Source organism: Arachis stenosperma, chromosome 5 (genome assembly GCF_014773155.1).
Source record: "Arachis stenosperma cultivar V10309 chromosome 5, arast.V10309.gnm1.PFL2, whole genome shotgun sequence".
NCBI lineage: Eukaryota > Viridiplantae > Streptophyta > Magnoliopsida > Fabales > Fabaceae > Arachis > Arachis stenosperma.
The window spans coordinates 120,288,498-120,312,778 of NC_080381.1; the positions used below are offsets into that span (position 1 = coordinate 120,288,498).

A 24,281-nucleotide genomic window follows, 5' to 3' on the forward strand; every position below is an offset into this window, starting at 1 on the left:
AACTACTCATTTATGGTCATTTTTGTGAGTAGTAGGAAAAGATTGTAAGTGAGAGTGGTGCCAAAGCCCATTTATGTAACAATCTCTATTCTCAACAATATTAATACAAAAAAAAAATCCCAAAAAACCAACTACAAAAAATAATGATAATAATAATAATGTCACAATATTATGCAATAATCATTTTTTATAATAAAATATATATTAAATATAAAATATACATTAAAAATAAATTAAATTACATTATACATAAATATATAATTACTTATTTTAGTATATAAATAACATTTCTGATTAGAGAAACCTTTAAACCAAAAACTACCTCTTAAATTTTTTGCTAAATTACGTGCCTTTAAATTTCTAGTGTACAATTATAATAACATGAGTTGCATGAAATTTAACAGAAGAGAGTTTTAATAGAAGTAGGTTGAATTTTAATTTCAATATCAACTTTTGAAACTTGAAAAATAAATGTCTTTTCTACTAGCAGCATCACATAAGATTAAGCCACGTAAAGTGGATATACATCACTCACTTCACTTGTATTGTGTGCATGTTGTTGTGTAAGATCAACGGTGACAGTTACAGTTCAGTTACTTCAATTCGGATAGAGTCATGGCTCAGTGTCTCTGAACAAGCTAAGGGTCGGTCCAACATGACCAATTTTATAGGACTAAGGTTACCACTTCTTGGTGCTGGCTTTTCTTGTTGTTCATGTTCATGTTTTTCTAAAAGGGCGCAAATAATTCTGCTGAAGAAATGGGACAAGGGTGGTTTTGTTAAGGCTTATCCTCGTCGCATGGTTTTGGGCATTGGTGCTTCATTCTTGGGTATGGCCTCTTCTGCTTTTCAGGGTTCCAAATCATTCATTGCCTCTGCTAGGATAAACCCTGGTCCATCTGTTAATGAGGTCATTAATTCTTTCTTCTCATTGGAATTGGATGCTTTTCTTTGAAAATTTGGATTACCATAGTGTTCTAATTTTGGGAGTTTGCTTTTGTTCATGTTCTATTGGTGCTCATAAGCTGAATAATCAATAATTGAGTATATCAATGTATGAAATTTGCTTCATGATTATTGATATGTGAAATAATTGAAGCAACCAAAGAGTAATTGATTTGTTACAGTGCTGAATTTGGCAATTTGCTCCCTATACTAATGGATGAATATCAGATTACAACTTGGTTCCAAAATGTATTCCATGGCTTGAATCTTGTGTTCTAGTGGTTGCTTGAAATTTGATCAAAAGTTAAGGCTTTTATGGTTTCGAGTTTTGGGTTTCCTAATGCTTTTGTGCCATATTCCCATGATGCAGATACTGAAGAATGTGGAATGGCCAGAGCAGTTCCCTTTCAAGGACGAAGATTTCCAGCGCTTTGATGAGTAAATTTCATCGCTGGTTTTCATTTTGCTCTGTGCCTTCCATTTGTTTATGTATAGATTAAGGATCTTGAGTTCATTGAACAACTTTAGAAATTCTGTATCATCCGAATGTGACTCTATCTGGGTCTTGACAGAATTTCTTGCACCTTATGGATTATCTAGCCTTAGCAAGTAACAATCATGGATTATATTATATTATACAAATCTTATTTAGTGCTTGTATATAATACCAGAAAATTTTCTGTTTAGGTCTTCAGATGCATTGTTCTATGATGCGCCTCGATTCGTGACACACATTGATGACCCTGCAATTGCTGCCCTGACTAAGTATTACTCCGAGGTTTTCCCACCTAGCAACACTCCTGGAGTTAGTATCTTGGATATGTGTAGTAGTTGGGTAAGAGTTCTAGTACTATAACCTCGGTTTATCTTGTGTTGCATTGCATGTTACATATTGTCATCAATTTTTGCTTTGCATTAGGTCAGCCATTTTCCACCAGGCTACAAGCAAGAACGAGTGGTCGGATTAGGCATGAACGAAGAAGAGCTTAAGAGGAACCCAGTAAGAAAACGCTCTTGGAATTTCTGTTCTTACACAGAAATGTTTTTATGTATGTAAATCTACTAACAGGAAGCTGTTGATACTGTAGGTTCTCACAGAGTATGTTGTGCAAGACTTAAATGTGAACCCCAAACTTCCGTTTGAGGATAACTCTTTTGACGTAATCACTAATGTGGTACAAAAACATTTCCTTATATCTTAATTTGTTGGTTGAATCTTGAAATCGTTTCAAGTTTTGCAACTTGCTTGCCATTGTGTCATATATGTAAGATGTATATTTCTTCTGCATTTTGTGTTGGTTTTGGACCGTTTTGGCAAAAAATTGTGTCCAAGTTCTTGCTTGGTATATATGCCAGCCATTTAAAGACTTCAAAATCTTGACATAACAGAAGCTTAAAGATCAGAGTTGAAAAATGGCTTGCAGGTTAGTGTTGATTACCTGACAAAGCCTCTTGATGTGTTCAAGGAGATGCGCAGAATACTTAAGCCAGGTGGACTTGCAATAATGAGGTGATAATCTTTTCAACCGAGTTATTTTCGATTTTAAGTCTTGATGCCTATTTTATACAAACTGATATAGCTACATCAGTGGCTGATTTCACGGCTTAAACCTGTGACCTTGAAGTCACACGAAGACAACTCAATCGTTGCTCCAAGGCTGCCATTCCACTATCAAGTGTCAATGCATAGAAATTATTTTCCACCTAGTATTCAGGATCGATATTCTAGCTTAAGAACTCAGGTTTAGAAAAATGCTAAAGTGCTGCTATAATGGTCATGTTTCAAACTTTCAATGGTATACAAGCCATGTTACCCTTCAGCTGCGAAGTTTCATTTCAACATCTATCATAGCATGGAACATATCTTTCTTTGCTTCCTATAGCATACAGAGTCAAATTAGTCATCTTTTCTGAAATATCACTTCTATGTTTAATGATTTGTTTACTTATCTTTTCTTTGTCATGGATCTCTTATGTCCAATTAGCTTTTCGAACCGATGCTTCTGGACAAAGGCCATTTCAATATGGACATCAACTGGTGATGCTGATCATGTTATGATTGTTGGGGCATACTTCCATTATGCTGGAGGCTTTGAACCTCCTCAGGTAATTCAATCATTGATATTGATATTCTATCTACGTGGTTTGGTTTGGTTACAACTTTCTCATTAAGTTGACACATTTTGGCTGCAATGTTTTTATATCGTAGGCTGTGGATATATCTCCAAATCCAGGACGCTCTGATCCTATGTACATTGTGTACTCGAGGAAGCTCCCTACAGCTTGAGACTCGAGAGTGATATAAGTTGCGAATTCACAACGTTGTATCTACTTAACAGCAGTGAATCTGATGGGAGAATCTGTACCTAGTGCATGTCGTTTTTTCTATGGCAATATTTCTTGCTATTTTTACATAGCAATGCTTCTTGTGCACTAGGATCTTCATGGTAATGTTACTCAAAATCTGCAGAATAAAATATAACTTATTTTTTTCCTCCTCTGGTGTGGTGGGATCTCAGTAAATGCATACTTTACAATCTCAACTCTCAAAATGCGCAATTCGATATGTTTGAAGTTGTCAAAGGATGAAACATAAATTCAGCAAAAGAATTCTTTTGCATCATTTGACAACTTCCGGATGTCGAATTACACTTTGAAAAAATGGTTAATTGCATTTTTCTTGTAAAAAAAAAAGAGTAATGTATTGAAGTTTATGCAGCATAGATTTTGAAGCTGTTTAGTGCTTATTGCCCCCAGCATTGGACACAAGCTTGAATTCTAAGCTCCTTATTTCTTGTACTCTACACTAATGCATAAAAAATATTGCTAGTTGTGTTAAGATCTTTCTTTTATTTCAACATGGTAGATCTTGAAAATTCAAAATCAAAAAGTAATTTGTTTCTTCACAAGTCAGTAGTGTCGGTTTTCTTTTTATTGTTTTTTGCCTGGCCATGCATTAAAAGTTAAATACACCTAAAGTGGGTTCCCTCACTTCCCCACACGGATGCACGTTAGCATTGTTGATTCCAGCATCAAAGTGTCTCATTTTCAAAAGTTGTATCCAAGAAACCATTCATATTTCGAGAATTATATACGCTTAAATCCTAAATTCTCCAAAAATAAAAATTCTTCAATTAAAAAAGAAAAAATTACTAATTAAAAATTAATATTCTTTTATTATCATTTTCTACCCAGTTGTTTCAATACATGTGATCAAAACTTTGGAAGACATCACAAAAGTTTAGTTACTGGTTAGAGAGTTCAAAGTCTTATAAAACCTTCCATCGGAATCAATTTGATTAGCGACCACTTCGTACAATCATTGTAACTGTCCACAATGAATAACAAACAATTTTGAACTCATACATTTAGTTGATAACTATAGTGTAGAAAAGTCAGTAACTTCTACCAAAAAAATTATAATTCCAAATAGCAAAGTCAAAACTAAAATTCCAAAAGAATATCACACACTAATGATAAGTAAAACTAGGTTGATTTGATCATCACTCGATAAAAGAAGAAAAAAAAAGAAATTTGGGTTGGTCGAGTGGTCAGCTCATTCGTCCGCTTAAATAAGTGTGGGGATTCGAATCTCATCTTGGGCATGCAACAACCCATTGACCAACGACAGATTCTTAAATGGAGCTCAGATCAGCTATGAATTAGTTCTTGACCTAAAAAACGATAAAAGAAAAAAAATTAAGATTTATTAAACCCAACCCCTTTTGTAACATTGGAAAAGGTGTTGTGTTTGAGCATTGTTGAAGGCAGTGCATGCAATGAGATAGACGAAAATGAGAAGAAGCAGAGCAAGAATGAGAATGAAGTTGGCTCTTCTCCACTCTCTTCGGAGGTTTCCTAATAAGCCAGCCTTGCATGCATTGCAATTGTAGCAGAGTTGACTCTGGTCATTGCTCCACATGTTGCAATCTGTGTCTGCCATTGGATTTGCATTGTTTACCCACAATGTTGGGTTCACATAGTTGTAGCCACATGAACTTGGAGGTTTGCAACACCCTGACTGCAATTCATTAAACAAGATTGTAACAAATAACATAAAAAACAATTAGGTTCTGTTTAGTAAGTCTTTTAGGATATAAACATAGGAATATCAAAACAGAGCTATGATAAAAAAAAAATGTATCTATATATCCATTATACTGTTTTATTTTTAAATATTTTTTCTTTATTCATCTTTTCTTTTACTAATATTTGTTAAGATCTGACTTCAATTTTAAACACACATTATCTATTTCTGTTATGGATTTTAACAAAATCATTATTGATTTGGATATTCTATTAATTTTTGGATTTTTTATTGAGGTTTTAGATGATTTTCTTATGTATAAATTTAGATATTCATTTGCATGTTAATGTGAGTTAAAAATAAAAAGAGTATATATTAAAATATGTCTCTCAAAAATTTTATGTCAGACATTTTTGTCTTTAATTTTTTTTTATTATGTTGAGGCACTTGAATTTTGTAAAATTAAGATATATAGGTCATCTTGTTATATTTTTTAAGACCTATTTGTCTAAATAAAAACAACGAATCTAACTAAGATAGAAACTTATATATCATATTTTTATAAAGTTCAAAGACTTGTATATAATAAATTTTTTTTAGATGAAAATGTCCAATACAAAAATTTTTAAAGATCTATTTGTTTATATACTCAAAATAAAATTTTAAAAGATATTAATGATATTGACCGATAAATAATTAATTTTTAAATTTAAAAAATTAATTTCTCAACAAAAGACAGGAGCATGGCAAACATATGAAACATGAGATTGAGAGGAAAATGAACCCCACAAAACAATGTTACTACAGTCTACATATTATAGTTGTTAAAATCAGATTAGATTGGTCTGTTCGATTAAAAAACCAATAAATTAAATTTTAAATTGGTCCAATTTAACATTCTCTATTTAAAGAAAGAAAATCAGTCAGAATTGATGCGAATTGCCCAAATCAGTTAAAATCAATGCAAACTAGTCAAAACCACAAATCAACAATTAACCAAAAAAAAAAAAAAAAGTGTAATCTTATGTTTGAAATTGGATCCTCGCTCTTGCATGTGCAGCAATTTAGTTCATTACCTTTATTCTTTTTTAAATATATAATATATATAAATTAAATTATATTCTTAAAATTTATATTTATTAATTATAATTTAAATAGTTCGACCAATGACTCGCTCATTAAAATCGTAAATCAATAACTGACCGATTCGATCACTAGTCGGTCTAAATACTATGCTATAGAGGCCACAAACCGGCAACTATGACAAAGACTTTTAGCATCACGTGAAGCAAAGACAAATAATACTATCACACTAACTATATATTCAATTCTTAGCTGAATAATTAATTAATAATGCTGGTCTAAATTTTCATGATTTCCTCACTATGGTGACTCAGTTAGTAGCATTTTTCAGCTGGCATAGACCTTTATAGGGACACAATACAATCATATTTCTAGTACTATATTTTGGAGATGTCCCACTCAGCACTAGGATATAGCTGATGTCAATGAAGGATCTATAGTACTACTCCTCCATTAATGATGCATTTTAAAGTCATTCTTTTTTCCAAATAAAATGCAGGTGCAAGTGGTTCGCTAAAAAAAAGGGCACAAGTTTTACCTAGGTGTGTATAAGATTGGGTTTTTATTATTAACCCCAAATTTAACCTAACATATATCTTTTCTTTTTTTTAGTCATAGGCAAAGTCTTACAGCATCAAATTAAACCTTAAACAACGTATTAAACGCATGTCATATATGGTGGATCAGGTTAATTAAGGATATCCTGTTTCAGTGTCAGTGCAAATCTGACTGAGAAATCTTGTTCTTATTATAGTCATATATGAAAGTCTGTGTTTTACTATTTAATAGTTCTGAATATCAGATCAGAACTTAGAAGAACGTTAACATGTAAATGGTGACATGTCACATGTAAGTCTAAGAATATTGTCTAAAATCAATGTCATATTTTTATGACAATAATGGATCTACATAGTTTGGTTAGAAGGAAGAAAAAGGAATCCATAGACGGAAGAAATTTGGAGTGCAAGTACAACAGAATAATGCATGATTTAGTTTACTTTAGTAAAATAAAAGTAGAAAAACCATTAAAGTAACGAAGCCACCAACAGGTTTGATATATATTTATATACACACGGTTACAGTGGTTGTGATATTCAGTAGACATAAACCCTGAGAATAACAATGGTACTCTAGGTTGCCAAAAAAATGATTGAAAATGATACAAAATGTATTGATAAAACTATGTTTAAGGAAGTGTTTTAACATGAAAATACCGAAATACAAATAATAATAGAATTTAATTTTGATGTATTAAATAGTATAAAAAATTTTATATGCACATCTAAGTATGTATTATTATATAAGTAAAATTAGTTATTTTTTTATCATCAATACGTGAATGATCGTTTAAAAAAAATGGTAATCTAAAGATTATGTAAAATAGTTTACAACATTAGTATAACAAAATTAAACTTACAATAATAAAAACAGATAATTTTTTTAGGATAAAATAGGTTTTTTATCCTTAATATTTTCGAAATTTTTTAAAATTATCCATAATATTTAATTTAACTAATATTTAATTTGATCCCTGTCGTTAATTTTTTAAACCATCAATAATTAGTCAATTATTTTTTTCCAATTTTACTCTTAACCAAAATCCTAATTTTAACCCCAATTTACTCGTAAATTCTAATTTAACTCCAAACTTTCAATTTCACCTCATCATCTCATCCTTCTCTCACCATCTAATCCCTCCCTCCCCCCCCCCCCCCCTTTTTTAGGTGAATTGTATGGTATCTTTGTTATGGTGTCTAAATTGTCTAATTTTTTTTTAAAGTAAAAAATAAAATATTTAAAATAAAAAGTAAATCATGTAAAATTTATTAAATATTATTTATTTACTCTTTTTAGTAACTTAAGTACAAAGTGATAAACATCATAGCATTCACCTTTTTTATCTCTACTTGTCACTAAATTTTGAATACATATTAAATTGAGCGAATTTTATTATATCATTATACATTACATTCAATTACATCTGCTCTTTTTAAAAAATCATTCACGTAATTAATAAAAAAATTAGTTATTTTTGTTTAAATGATGTTACATAATTAAATAGGAAAAGTCTAGGGACCAGCAATTTTATTACATTTTGGCCAGCATATAATCAGCAGAGAAAGGTGAGCCATCGGATGAAATTTCACACCAATCTCACACCAGTAAATCATCATTGATGGCTAATTGATGGCTACCAATCACAAATATTACTGGCCCCTAGCATTGCTCAATTAAATATATGTGTAAAATTATTTTATACTCATAGTGTATTTAACAGTAGATCCAAATAAATTTGTGTGTTGGAAAAAAAATTACCAAAATGAGGAGATGATATAGGGTAGCAAAGGACTAACTTGTAAAGGAGAGATATGAGAGTTGAAAAACTGGTCAGCAGTGATGAAATCCTGTGTGAGCTTAATGCATACATCAGAACCAGCCAAACAAGCCCTTATCTTCTCCCAACTTCCATAGCCAGTGACATGGTTCCTTAGCCAAGAAGAAAACCCATCAATCCTTGACTCCTTGTAGCCTCTTCCAGGAACAACATAACTTCCATCAGGCCTAGTAACAACAAATGCAAACACAAGTACGAACAGCAGAATTCCTATGAGAATTGCCATGCAACAAAGGTAAAATCCCAAAATCCCTTGTTTGTTCCAATAAGCACCAACAAAGCCAACTAGAGAAACAAGGAGGATGAGGATTCCGAGGACGGAAACCGGCCACCGGAAACTGTGGATGCACTCATTGTCTGTCTTGGATGCTAGCCATATCCCTGATGCTATGATGGGAATTGAGGCCAAGAGGGCTATGAAGTTTAGCACTGCAGTGATGTTGTTGCTTACTCCCATGTTTTAATTTTTCTCTTGTGCTTTTTTGGCTTTCACTTTTTCCTATGTTTTTCCAAAACAAAGGTTGTTATAAATAATGTCGTTGTTGGAACAATGGAACTACTTACCTGTAACAGCTTTCTAGCAACAACTATGGTGTTGCAAGTTGCAACCCTCTTTATGGTTTTGTGTTAAAGTTGGAATATTCAGGATACAATACTTTAACTTGACAGGGTTATATATTTGTGAAAAAAAAATATTGTGTGTATATTAAAATTAATTATTAAAATTGTTATTATATATTTGTGTATAAATATATATTTAGTTTATTTTTTTAATGTGTATTTTATATTTTAATATATATTGTTAATGGAAAAAGTTCTTACGGGTTCATGAATATATCAATGAAAATATTGTGGAAAGGACGAGTTTCTTGGGATAGTTCTTCTTTATATATTAGGCTGAAAAAAAAAAGATATAACGAAATGTATCTAAGGAAAAAATAAAGAAAAAAGGTAGATAAAAAAGTGATGTTAAAACGGAATTGGAGAAAGATGCAAAAGATGTATGTTTTTTTGTTTCTATTTTATTTGGATGATTAAGATTATAGTTTTTAAAATTTATGATACACACTTTTATTTTTTTTTCCAGTGCATCTAAGATTTTAATAAACTATTTCCTTCCTATTATTCTACCAGTACTGTTTTTTTATTTTTTATTTTTTTTTATTTTACATGCTGCCCAGTGTTCAGTACTATCATATTAACATAATATTGAAAGATTACATTTTTAATCATGTTACACGAATGACAATTTAGAATAATATTTTTGTAATCAGGTCTTACTGAAGCTTTTAAAAGGTTATTGGTTTTTTTAACAAAATGAACACATAAATTTTATAAATATAGAAATCTTTTATAATAAATATAAAAATCTTTAGAAAAAAAAAACCATAAATTCCGTATAAATAATAGAACACTTAAATGTGTAACAAGATTAAAAAAAAATAACAATCCACTTCTAAAAGTTCATTTTATTGGAATGTAATTTTTTGTGCAAAGACTAAACCGAACATACACATACACGATATATACAACTATATAAGTATTTGTACATGTATAATTTTATGGAAAAGTATAGGGAGCCAATGGTCTAAGCGTACAATGTGTACAATGAAAGTTTAGGAAGTATTAGAGATATGACCATTAGTGTTACATTGTCCTGTCAGGTTATGCTTTTGGGATGAGTGGGTTCATGACATGATATTAGAGTTCTAGATCCGAAAGGTCAAGGGTTTGATCCTTTATGAACTCCAAAATCAACATAAATTTTTAGGATGAGTGATTTTATGATATGAGATGTTTATTATCCCTGATATTCGGATGGTTATTCTGGATAGTGTGAGTGATGTTCATTTTATTCATAGACCAAAGATTTAGCCCATTGTACACATTGTACATTTAGGCCATTGGCTCTCTAGCACTACCCTTTATATACTTTTACTATAGAAAAAGTATGAGGAGCCAATACTTTTATTGTACAATGCATATAATTGAGTTTATTTGAAATTAAAATTAAATTATGGGTAATTAATTAATTTTGATTTCTTTTTAATTTAAAGAGTAATACCCCAAATAGGTCCCTAAGAAATTTACCATCCGACAATTTTGTCCCCCACAAAATTTAATTAAGATTTCGACCCTGAAGTTTTCAGATATCCACCAGATACGTCCCCGAAACCGTTTGATCCGGTTAAAGTGGTGACGTGTCAGGTTAAATGCGACATGTCACCTCCAGGACATTTTGGTCCCCATCCACGCTAGACAAAACGACGTCGTATTGAAACCAAGGGCAAAACGACGTCGTTTCGGAGAGGACAAATTCGTCCCCACTTAGACAGAGAATGCAAACGGTGTCGTTTTCATGTGGGGGGACCTATTTGTCTTATAATAGTTTCTTAGGGGACCTATTTGACCTATAATTCATGATGTTAAAAGAAGCTATATTTACTTCAACACAAACCTTAAAAACACATTAACATTAGTCTGTTCATTTATCAAAATAGTAACATAAACCTGAGAACCCAAACATGTTAACCACACAAATATTTGGCTTCAACAGCAACACAAACCAAATCAAGTCAAAAGAAGGTTTATTTTTTTCAACATAAACTAAACGAAACCATTCTAAACAACATAAAGTCTTCTTCCTCCAACATAACAAAAGGTGGTAACATAACTAAGACAACAACTTTCACACTAATTCTTAGAAGTGTCATTTTTTGAAAGACTGGTTCAACCCTGGTGTCGGAATGAATTTGAACAACTTAGATAATGTGCCACTGGTTGCAGCTGATATTGTCTCAGCGCTAACACTCTCCGAATTCTCGGCCCTAATTACTGTCTCCTTTGAACGTCTAAAAGAAAGCTGAGCTTGGAATCAACAATATTGTTATCACCATATTTCACACAGAGTTCAACTGCTTACATTAAGCTACTTACAATCCAAAGGTATGCTTCTTGTAAGTGGCTTAATGTAAGCAGTTGAACTCTGTGTGAAACATGGTGATAATAATTGATTCCAAGCTCAGCTTTCTTTTAGACGTCCAAAGGAGACAGTAATTAGGGCTAAGGATTTGGGGAGTATTAGTGCTGAGACAATATCAGCTACAACCAGTGGCATAGTATCTAAGTTGTTCAAATTCATTCCAACACCAAGGTTGAACCAGTCTTTCAAGAAATGACGCTTCTAAGAATTAGTGTGAAAGTTGTTGTCTTAGTTATTACCACCTTTTGTTAATTTGGAGGAAGAAGACTTTATGTTGTTTAGAATGGTTTCGTTTAGTTTATGTTGAAAAAAATAAACCTTCTTTTGACTTGATTTGGTTTGTGTTGCTATTAAAGTCAAATATTTGTGTGGTTAACATATTTAGGTTCTCAGGTTTATGTTACTATTTTGATAAATAAACAGACCAATGTCAATGTGTTTTTAAGGTTTGCATTGAAGTAAATATAGATTCTTTTAACATCACGAATTATAGGTCAAATAGGTCCCCTAAGATATTATTATAAGGCAAATAGGTCCCCCACATGAAAACGGCACCGTTTGCATTCTCTGTCTAATTGGGGACGAATTTGTCCTCCCCGAAACGACGTCGTTTTACCCGTAGTTCCAATACGACGTCGTTTTGTCCAGCGTGGATGGGGACCAAAATATCCTGGAGGTGACATGTCGCAGTTAACCTGACACGTCACCACTTTAACCGGATCAAACGGTTTTGGGGACGTATCTGGTGGATATCTGAAAACCTCAGGGTCGAAATATTAGTTAAATTTTGTGGGGGACAAAACTGTCGGATAGTAAATTTCTTGGGGACCTATTTGGGGTATTATTCTAATTTAAAATTTAAAACAAATTAGGATTACCGTCAGTTATAGAATCAAAACAACCACCTCCCTCTCTCAAGACGGCAATACCTCCATGCTCTCGATTTCTCCGAGAATCTTGCCGCTTCAGCCCCGCCACGATCACCGACTGTCGTCTGCGTCTATTTCCACCGCCCTCTCGTCCGCACAGTCTACTGCGCAGCACTGCGTTCCATTCGTTTGCAGGATATTTGCGCCGACGCAGCAACCTAGACCTCCAGTAAGGACAGTGCGCAACCGATGTGCCTTCTTCCTGATGTCGACGTCGCAAGACGAACGTGTTTCATCGAGCCGAAGTTCTTTAATTGAGTGCGATATGGTTGAACCGCTTAATTGTGTTCCATCTGTCGTTGTAGAAAATTTATCAAATCAACATGAAAACGTATCGGCGATGTCGTCGTCGACGATGAGAAGTTGAACAAGGTGATCAACTTACGATAAAAAACATTGATAATGGATGGTTATTTTTGAAATAATTTAGATTTTAAATTGCAATGTAAATGGGGTGTTTATTTTTATGATTAATGCAGTATCCAGATGTGATCGATGAGTTGTGATTCAATTAAATTTGTGATTGTTTTATATTGAATGGTATGATTATATGTATGGAGAATTTGCATAAATTAATTAATCATTTCATGTTTGTAGGACTGTTTTTAAATGGTGTGGTATCCTTATATGCAGGAAGCATATTTTATGCTTATATGTGTATATAATTCTATGCTTCCTGTATATTATATGGCATGCTTATATGCTAACCATCCTATTATATTCTTATTTGTCATGGAGATAGGCTTATATGCTCATATATATGAATGATGAAATTGCATAAATTAATTAGTTAGTATCCTTATATGAATGCATTATAATGTATGGTATGCGTATATTCTTCCTACATGATGGTCATTGAATGAATTAAAAAAGTAACTATAGGGTAATACATGCACTGAAATCGAGGTCTGAATTAATGTGTATGGTAATTGTATTTACTACATACTAATCATGGAATGCTTATATGAGTGTTTTATAATGGCATAGTATCCTTATATGCTTCCTGCATATTTTGTATTTATATGCTCATATGCTTTCTGCATATTATGTGGTATGCTTACATGCTTTCTGCATATGATTTTCTTATTTTTCATGTTGACGGGTTTATATGCTTATATGTGTGTTGAATTTGCATAAATTCCTAATGATATGCTTATATGAGTGGTTTATAATGAATGGTGTGCTTATATTCTTCCTGCATGTGTAGATAAGAATTTATGTATATAATTATACATGATGGTCATTGAATGAAAAAAGAAACAACTAAAGGGTGTTGCAGGCGCTTAAATAATAGCTAAAATGGAATAAATAATTCTATTACCCATCATTGTCATTTCCATGCAGTTGTTAAGCTAAAATGGGTAGGATGATTAACATGATTTCTAGCTGTTGTTGCGTTTTTGGTGCTTGTTTTTGAGGTTTTATTTAGAAGATATTTAATAAGGATTTTTTTTCTTTCGGTTACTGTGTTTCTTTCGGAATTGTAGGCCATGCAACTGTCGGATGTTACTGAGGTTGGAAGTGAAGAGATGGAGCTTGGTGACGAGGTTTCGTGTAGTCATAATTTGCATATTTGATTTGATCATTAATGGTAATTATTTTTTTGTAATTAATCTAAAATGTAGTTACCGGATCATGGTTGCCTTCAAGAAGACGAGATACCAAGAGTTGGAATACGCTTTGCGCAGTTACAAATGGCTCATGACTTTTATGTTACCTACACAAAGAAAGTAGGATTTACAACTAAGATAAGGACGACAATATATGACAACATCACAAAGATACCCGTTAACCAAGCTATCCACTGTAATCGCGACGGGTTCCGTGAGTCTCGTGTCAAAGCACCAACTTGGAAGAACACGATTTCAGCTGCTCGGTGCAAGGCAAGGATATATGTGAAGTTTGATAAGGACATGCAAGAGTGGGTTTTGTTCAAGGTTAAGTTGAGGCACTCGCACCCATGTTCAGCGAGAAAGGCAACTTCTTTTACGCGGTAAAATTGGACGAGGAGTGTAAATTTAGGAGTGCAGTATGGGTGGATGCAAGGTGTAGGGCGTCGTATGAATACTATGGAGACGTCGTGTCAGTTGATAGAACCTACAGTACAAACAGGTATGAAGTAGTTAAGTTGGTGTTTTGTCCTTTATTTTTTTTAAGCCTATTCGATTTTGATTGGGATTTCTTATGTCTGGTTGTTTTTTCTGGTAGCTTAGGCATGGATTACCACTTCTAGATTGGCTTCTGCGGATAGGCAACTTTCTCCTCGTACCAGGCCTGCATTCCTCTGGTGTATATTCATAGATATCGTCATTTGCATGATAAATACTCAATCTAGTCGTCATAGATATCGTCATTTGCATGATAAAATTAACATCCATGATAATAACACAAGTAATTTTAATTAACCGAGTTTACCTTCTGCATATCGATATCTATGCTGAGATTTGGCCCTGCTCCTAGTAGATGGCGCCTGTTCAGAGTCCTTGCGCGGCTATTTTCTTCCACCGTCGACCTTGCCACACTGCTGGAATTACTCAAGAATTTACAATTACACATCACAGCACGTTGCACACCAGACAAGGTGGAATGTACCAACATAACAAGAACCAGTCACGCACATACTAAGAGGATGCATCAAAATACTAACACAATTAAATAATAAATTAGCTATACAGTTTAGATCATAACCCGATTTGAGCATCTTAAATGCATTTGTTTACTTAACAAACACAAACCAAATAAAAACTGAAAGAGAAATAAAACACATGAAATGTATTTAAAGAAGCCTTCAACATAATAACTCCAACCTAGCATTCACGGTCATTTAAATCAATTCCTCCAATTTTCCTGTTTAAACATCATCTATCAAAACTAACTATCCGATTACATACTAAAGTAACCATCCAATTAAATAAGCCCAAGATCTATGATAAAGACCAACCATCCAATCACAAACTGAAGTAACGATCTAATTAAATAAGCGCACGATCTATCATAAAGACTAACCATCTGATGAGCGGATAATTTATACGCTTTTTGGCATTATTTTTAGTATATTTTTAGTATGTTTTAGTTAGTTTTTAGTATATTTTTATTAGTTTTTAGTTAAAATTCACTTTTCTGGACTTTACTATGAGTTTGTGTGTTTTTCTGTGATTTCAGGTATTTTCTGGCTGAAATTGAGAGACATGAGCAAAAATCTTATTCAGAGACTGAAAAGGACTGCAGATGCTGTTGGATTCTGACCTCCCTGCACTCGAAGTGGATTTTCTGGAGCTGCAAATGTCCAATTGGCGCGCTCTCAACGGCGTTGGAAAGAAGACATCCTGGGCTTTCCAGAAATGTATAATAGTCCATACTTTGCCCGAGATTTGATGGCCCAAACTGGCATTTCAAATCAGCTCAAAACTGTCCGGCGTTAAACGCCGGAACTGGCACAAGAATGGGAGTTAAATGCCCAAACTGGCACAAAAGCTGGCGTTTAACTCCAAGAAAAGTCTCTACACATGAAAGCTTCAATGCTCAGCCCAAGCACACACCAATTTGGCCCGGAAGTGGATTTTTATGTCATTTACTCATTTCTGTAAACCCTAGGCTACTAGTTCTCTACAAATAGGACCTTTTACTATTGTATTTTCATCTTTGGATCTTTGCATCTTTAGATCTTTGGATCTTTGCATCTTTAGATCTTTTGATCATTTTCGATCTTAGGATCATCTTGGTTCTTCTGGTTCCCTCTCTGGGGCCGAAGCCAATGATCACTTTTGTTCTTATGTATTTTCAATGGTGGAGTTTCTACACACCATAGATTAAGGTGTGGAGCTCTGCTGTACCTCGAGTATTAATGCAATTACTATTGTTCTTCTATTCAATTCAGCTTATTCTTGTTCTAAGATATCACTTGTTCTTCAACTTGATGAATGTGATGATCCGTGACACTCATCATCATTCTCACCTATGAACGTGTGCCTGACAACCACCTCCGTTCTACCTTAGATTGAGTGGATATCTCTTGGATCCCTTAATCGGAATCTTCGTGGTATAAGCTAGAATTGATGGCGGCGTTCAAGAGAATCCGGAAGGTCTAAACCTTGTCTGTGGTATTCTGAGTAGGATTCAATGATTGAATGACTGTGACGAGCTTCAAACTCCTGAAGGCTGGGCGTTAGTGACAGACGCAAAAGAATCAATGGATTCTATTCCAACCTGATTGAGAACCGACAGATGATTAGCCGTGCCGTGACAGGGTGCGTTGAACATTTTCACTGAGAGGACGGGACTGTAGCCACCGACAACGGTGATGCCCAACATACAGCTTGCCATGGAAAAGAGTAAGAAGGATTGGATGAAGACAGTAGGAAAGCAGAGAGACGGAAGGGACAAAGCATCTCCATACGCTTATCTGAAATTCTCACCAATGAATTACATAAGTATCTCTATCTTTATTTTATGTTTTATTCATATATCATCCATAACCATTTGAATCTGCCTGACTGAGATTTACAAGGTGACCATAGCTTGCTTCATACCAACAATCTCCGTGGGATCGACCCTTACTCGCGTAAGGTTTATTACTTGGACGACCCAGTGCACTTGCTGGTTAGTTGTGCGAAGTTGTGAAATTATGTTTAGACCATGGTATTGAGCACCAAGTTTTTGGAGCCATTACCAGGGACTGTTTGAGCTGTGAAAACTAGAGATCACAATTTCGTGCACCACCATCCAATATCATACTAAAGCGACCATCCAAATGGCTTACGAAAATTTTTAATGTACTAAGGGGAGCAGCACAGCCGTCAATTACAACCACACCAATCATCAATGTAAACTATTTTCACACAATGCATCAACTTGGCAGGCCCAGAAAGCAATTTTTTCATCCAAAAAAAGCCATCCGAATAAATAAACCATAAATTAGTTATCTAGTTCAGATCATAACCCGATTTGAGCATCTTAAATGCATTTGTTTACTTAACAAACGCAAACCAAATAAAAACTGAAAGAAAAATAAAACACATCAAATGTATTCAAAGAAGCCTTCAACAGAATAACATGAACCTAGCATTCACGGTCATTAAAATCAATTCTCCTAATTTTTCTGTATAAACATCATCTATCAAAACCAACCATCCGATTACATACTGAAGTAACCATCCAATTAAATAAGCGCAAGATCTATGATAAGGACCAACCATCCAATCACATAAGTAACGATCCAATTAAATAAGCACACGATCTATCATAATGAAAGCAAATCACCTTATCCGCATCCTTATATCTTTGCTGAGATGTAATCTTGCCCTGGGTAGATGGTGCTTTGCCAGAGTCCTTGCGGGGCCTTTTACACCTTGCTTTTTTGTTTACTGCTTTACCACTAGATGCTTTCTTCTGTTTTTCCCCTTCCTTGCCTTGTCGATGATACAACACTATATGTTCTATATGGGGCAACAAACTTAGCAAAAAATCAACGTGAACCTCCGACGGCATTTGTATTCAGTTTGATTATAAAAATGAAATTATTAGAGATTGGACCTGTGAGATAACATGCTCGGCCTTCTTATCAAGTTCATTAGTGATCCATTCATCAATCCAAGACTTGGGAGCATTGACATGCATGTAACTGACCATGCTTTAAGCTCTGAAAGTACAGAACCTATACACAAGTGTTTTAAATATTAGCATTTACACCTTAAGATGTACATGTTTTTGAAAATTAGGAAATTTATTTGCGATACCAGCAACACGAACATGCACCCGTCGCATGTTTCCCAGTTCTCGTCTTGGAATTTTCTTATTGCATCTCGCAACCACTTTAATATCTGATACGACCAGTGGAATCTTCTTAGATTCGAGACATCCAAAATCGAAGGGAGGTGTCACGGGGAAATAGTCTGCTGGCTTGTGGGGGTAAGAAACGTCTTCAAAATCACCAGGATAAAGTATTGTCTAAAGGTCATCCTCTGTTGCTCGGTCTCCATTGGATAGGCAAAGACAAAGTCCCGCAATTGTGTTGTAGTTCTCTTCTGGAACTCTCTCTTAATTGCCAAATGCGATGCATTTTTTTCTACAGTTCTGGGATTGGGTCCCCTACGTTAACGAAATATTGTACAACAATCAGTCAATGTCAACAAAGAAAAAACAAAAACCACGCACAGGAATGATGACATCTTACATAACTTCGACTAACCTCGAGAAGGTATGCTGAATACACTGTCGATCAGTTCGGCAGTAATGCGAATGTCCCCTGCGTCGACCCTGAGAGTGTTTGAGTCCACGCCCTAGCTAGTTGGAGCATGATACTCTACTTCACATGCCATAGCGGTACCCACCGCAGGAAATCAAATCAAATGGCCTCAATCTCAGCCAACTTAGCGTGCTCATTATGCAGTTCTGTTGAGTTAAGAAATTAACTAACATATATGATGATGACAAATATTAGATTATTGGGCTAATTACCCAATTAGTTTTAATTGCTTTTTGTAAAGTGTTGCAGGCCAAAAATCCATATTACAGCAGCCCAGAAAAATAGACAAAGAAATTCAAAAATTGGGCTGAAAGGTAAATGAATTCAATCCAAGCCCAAGTCATCCCTCACAAGATGAATTCTCCAATGAGTAAAGCAAAAAAAGATTTAGACGGGCCAAGCAAATCAAACCCGATCCAAGCCCGTATCCATCACTCCAAGCTCATCCCTCTCATTTGCTTTTACCAAAAGCAACGTTCACTTTTCCTGTTTTGGTCAGAACTAAAAGAAAGTGAGAGAAAGATTCCTCCATAAGCTGTTCACAGAAGAAGAAAAAAAGAGAAGGTGAGACAAGAAAGGTTGAGGTCAAATCAGTATAATCAAACCAAATCAAGCTTAGGCAAAGGTTAAAGGTAACCCATTTCCTATTGCATGTATATTGCTTTCTTTTCTTCTTCACAAATCTCTGCCTGTCCAAAAATGGGATACAAGGAAAAGTTGATTTCTACTCTAATCTGCTGTGTATCTACGATCACAAGTGAGTCTTGGGGACCAAGTAACTTCTCAATGGCCAAGATCTGGGTTTACTATTAAGGAAATTTGTTTTCTGCTTTCCTATGGTCTCGGTCAACTAGAGAAGGTCAGAACCAAAGTTTCTATTATGAGGATAAATGAAAAAAAGTGAGTTGGTGGGTTGGTGAAGCACACTGCTCAAGGATTGACCTAGGGAGAGCAACCCAGCAACATGCAAAAAGATAAAAGAAGTTTTGTGTTCATTCAGAAGCCAAGGAGAGATAACCCAGTGTATTAGGGTTATGTTCTGTGAAGAAGTTCTTCTACTTGGACAGTGCTCTCTTTCAAAGAAGCGTTCCGCCAAAATGAAGAACTGAATCAGAGATATGCAAATCTGGTTTATCACATAGCAAAAAGGTTGTTGAAGAGTCAATCTCCTTCATGTTTTTACAGATTGTATTTTACTTTTCAATGTTTATCTTTCTGTAATTTCTTGAGTGAAAAGGCATATTGAGAGAGCTCAAGTAAAAGTCAATGAGTGGAAAGAAGCTGAGTGATACACTTGAGAGAAAAATCTAGAGTTATTTCTGATTTCTTTAGGTAAATTTGTGTCTTGTATCTTGTACCTGTGAGGTACCCCTTTCTTAGTTGGGTTAGCACTAAGAGGAAGAGTTAGGTATTAGCATAGCCAATGTCAAGTTAGGTTAGAACTTGAATGTGAGAGGATTGTGTTTATCTTGTGAAATTGGTGTATGTAATACTTTAACTATAGTGAAAATTTCACCACAACACGTAGGTTGCATAGCACAAGGCAACTGAACCAGGATACATGATGGTGTTAGCTTTCCTCTTCTCTGCTCTATTCTATTTTCTGATATTCATGAGACAAAAATAAATTGTTTCATAAATTTTCACTGCTGAGTTCAAACAGAATCAGAATTGAAAGTTAGCTTCAAAGGGTTAAGTTTAGTAACTTAAAAGATAGGCATAGATTCAACCCCCTTTCTCTAAGCCTATTACAACCTTCAAGTTCTAAGTGGGTAAACAAGTTGTTAATGTAGCAAGGTGAGCATCACGTCTCAACTAATTTTGTTGAGCAAAAATTAGGATAAGAATGACGTCACAAAATATAACCAAGCATGTTCTTTTAAGGGGTAAGTATTGTTTTGGTCCCTAACGTTGAGGGTCAGAATCGAAACTGTCCCCGACGTAATTTTTTATTTAGAATCATCCTTAACGTTTTTTTCGTATTAAAATCGTCCTTTCAAATTTTTCTGGACAAAAATACCCTTCATCACTACTGGCACCTTTTCCTCCACCATCGGCACTGGCACCGGCACCGGCACCAACACCAACACTAACACCAGCACTAACACCGGCACCAAAACCTCCACCTCCACCTCCAAGAATAACAGCATCAACAGAGAAGCATAAAATCAACAAATCAACACAAATTTAACACAAGCAGAAACAGAAAGTAACAAATCAACAAATCAACACAAATTCAAAAAATCCAATAACTAAATCAACACAAGCAGAAGCACAAATTCAACAATGGAGAAGCAGAAGCAAAAACTCAAGCACAAAGAAAAAAATTCAACAAGAAAGAGAAACAGAAGTAGAAAATTCAAGCACAAAGCCAAATCAACAGAGAAGCACAAAGCCAAATCAGAAATTCGAAGCACAAAGAAGCAGATGCAGAAGGCAAAGCAGGACCACCGACAGCTTATGGGCGACGGAGCGATGGCGGCTGGGTAGATCGGCGGTGGCAGGAGCATGCATGACCGGCGGCGACACACTCCACGGTTGGGTAGATCGGCAGCTCGGACTCCCCTTCCCGATGACGCACTCCACGGTGACGGCAGAAGCATGCATGAAGGGAAGGCGGAGACGTCTTCCTCTAGTCGTGGTTCTGGCAGCGGCTTATGGGCAGACCGGCGACGATGAAGGTGTCGGATGGTGGCGGCGGCTATGGCGATGGACTCCTCCCCTCCCTCCCGTGTTTCCTTTCCCCCCACCCCCCACCCCAACGTGTTTCCTTTGCCCCCTCCCCCAAAACGCGCTTTTTTATTTTTGTTAAAATTTTATTTTTTTATTAAAATAGGGGTAGTTTAGGAATTAAATTAAAAATTTTATTAAAAAGGATGATTTTAATACAAAAAAATATTAAGGATGATTCTAAATAAAAAAATTACGTCGGGGACGGTTTCGATTCTGGCCCTCAACGTTAGGGACCAAAACAATACTTACCCCTTCTTTTAATCATGTAAACAATGGGATACCTTTTTATCCATCTGATTTTGTGTTCGGCCAGTGTGAAAATGGGTTGTTGGAGCACCGTGAAAATTTACTCACGCAGTAACCCCTTGAAATCTAAGTTTCTAACTCTAACAAAAGAAGCAGACAACCTGCAGCCAAATAATATCATTAATAGCATAAACTTACCTTTCAATCGATGTAACTTTAATTATTGGAGCTAGATGGCCTCAGAAGATAATACTGATGTATCGAAGCCGAAAAGAAATTATTCGCATTGAAGATTTCAGCTTATTTCTAATATCTGATATGCTTCGGAAGATTTATTGAGATCAATCCTTCAAATGTCCCTATAGTAACCATCTTTATTTAAGATAAAAAACTTATTCATGCAAACATAGCATCAACTATGAAGACCAACTGTCCAACCACATACTGAAGTAACAATGCAAATAAATAAGCGCAAGATCTATCAGAAAGACCAACCATCCAATACCCTACTAATGCGGCCATCCAAATGGCTTACGAAAATTATTAATAAACCAAGAGGAGTAGCACAGCTGTCAATTACAACCACACCAATCATCAATGAAAACTATTTTCACACAATACATCAACTTGGCAGACCAAGAAAGTAATTTTTTCATCTGGAAAAAGCCATGTGAAAAAATGAATCATAAATTAACTATCCAGTTTAGATATAATCCGGTTTGAGCATTTTGAATGAAAATGTTTACTTAACAAACACAAACTAAATAAAAACTGAAAAAAAAAATAAAACACATCAAATGTATTCAAAGAAGCCTTCAACATAATAACATCAAAATAGCATTCACGGTCATTGAAATCAATTCTCCCGATTTTTCTGTATTAACATCATCTATCAAAACCAACCATCCGACTACATACTGAAGTAACCATCCAATTAAATAAGTCCAAGATCTATGATAAAGACCAACCATCAAATCACATAATAGAGTAGAATGTTTAGAAAGGATAAAATGCAAAAAAGACACAATTAAGGTTACGTTTCTCTTCTGAGCACGAGATTCATTGATGGCCCTAAGATGTTTTCTAATAGTCTGGAAAAAAGATGAAAGATACAAGAGTTAACTTGAATCTAAAAAGGCTTCAAATGAAAGAATGAATACAAAAAATAGAAAGTAGACATTGTGCTGTAAATTTAGAGAAACCAAAATAAACAGAGTGAAAATGAATATATAATGAACACTAGAGGAAAGGGATTCACCTCCTTGCAATTAAGGACAACTGTTTAAAAGTTTGAATTTGGGATAGTGAGATTTCTCTAGCTTCCTAAGGCACACACAAAAAATAGTGAACATTGTATACTTATCCTACTCCTGTAGCTGGGACCATGAGTGAAAAATAATAAATGAAAACATAATCAAATTTGGTATGAACAAAACAGTAGAACATAATTTTGCACCTGAAGTCCCTCAACCGTTTCTTTATATCCAGATAGCAGATATTCCCTTAGTGAAAATCTGGTGGTCCAAGCCTGAGAAAAAAGTTATTTAATTTTAATTACACAACAATAATAAAAGCTTTCAGGTAATGCCTTGGGTAAATAAACAAAAGCAATATAGAAAGAATTTGAAAATGTTGTACATGCAAAATTGAAACTAAGAAAAACTTGCAAGACTAACCATCCAATATCTTACTAAAGCGACCATCCAAATGGCTTACAAAAGTTATTAATGTACTAAGTGGAGCAGCACAGCCGTCAATTACAACCACACCAATCATTAATGTAAACTATTTTCACACAATGCATCAACTTGGCAGCCCCAAAAAGCAATTTTTTTCATCTAGAAAATGCCAGGCGAATAAATAAATCATAAATTAGCTATCCAATTCAGATCATAATCCGATTTGAGCATTCTGTTTACTTAACAAACACATACCAAATAAAAAATGAAAGAAAAATAAAACACATCAAATATATTCAAAGAAGCATTCAACATAATAACATCAAACTAGCATTCACGATCATTAAAATCAATTCTCTAAATTTTCCTGTATTGACATCATCTATCAAAACCAACCATCCGACTACATACTGAAGTAACTATCCAAGTAAATAAGCTCAAAATATTGATAAATAACAACCATCCAACACCCTACTAAAGTAACTATCCAATAAGTATCAACCAAATATCAACAATGGTCAGCTAGTTTACGTCACATTGCATGCAAAGGTCCGCACCGGGGGGGGGGGGGATTTAAAATTGTTCTGCTATATAAACAAGATTATCAAGCTTTTTTAACCATTCCCACGCTAAAGTTAAATCAATTGCAACAATCTCAACCAACATCATATTCCACATGCTCTAGGATACTAAAATTGCACTTAATACTTTCTCACCATGTAGAATCAATCATATCAGCAGCAAAACCTGGTCTGTCTATAGTACAACATGCAACAGCGATGACAAGTCATGAAATGAACAACTCAACCCACTTATCGTGGATGGTTAGCATAGTTCTGGTTATGATGTTCGTGGTGGCCCCGGTGAATGGTTCACGATTAGGCGGCAAAATTTCCAGGCTCGCGACGGGATGCTAGAGACCACGGCGTCCGAGCGAGGATAATTGGCGCTGCTGCTCGGTTCGGCGGTGACGACTCACTGGGCTGCAGTTCGGGTTGGAGGCGTTGTGCGCGGAGG

At 34.8% G+C, this 24,281-nt stretch overlaps 2 protein-coding genes across 2 annotated transcripts; one reads left to right on the forward strand and one right to left on the reverse strand.

Moving 5' to 3' along the window:
- Positions 1 to 517: 517 nt before the first annotated feature.
- On the forward strand, positions 518 to 3,439 carry LOC130979771 (uncharacterized). Its single transcript, XM_057903307.1, has 8 exons — positions 518 to 910; positions 1,316 to 1,383; positions 1,633 to 1,780; positions 1,865 to 1,945; positions 2,034 to 2,120; positions 2,370 to 2,455; positions 2,931 to 3,051; positions 3,155 to 3,439. Exons 1-8 carry the CDS (start codon positions 554 to 556, stop codon positions 3,230 to 3,232), a joined length of 1,026 nt encoding a protein of 341 aa, XP_057759290.1. The 5' UTR covers positions 518 to 553; the 3' UTR covers positions 3,233 to 3,439.
- A 997-nt stretch (positions 3,440 to 4,436) lies between these two features.
- On the reverse strand, positions 4,437 to 8,937 carry LOC130983222 (tetraspanin-2). The gene is made up of 2 exons (XM_057907414.1): positions 8,410 to 8,937; positions 4,437 to 4,966 (listed from the first exon to the last, which is right to left on the reverse strand). Exons 1-2 carry the CDS (start codon positions 8,905 to 8,907, stop codon positions 4,655 to 4,657), a joined length of 810 nt encoding a protein of 269 aa, XP_057763397.1. The 5' UTR covers positions 8,908 to 8,937; the 3' UTR covers positions 4,437 to 4,654.
- Between the last annotated feature and the right edge of the window lie 15,344 nt (positions 8,938 to 24,281).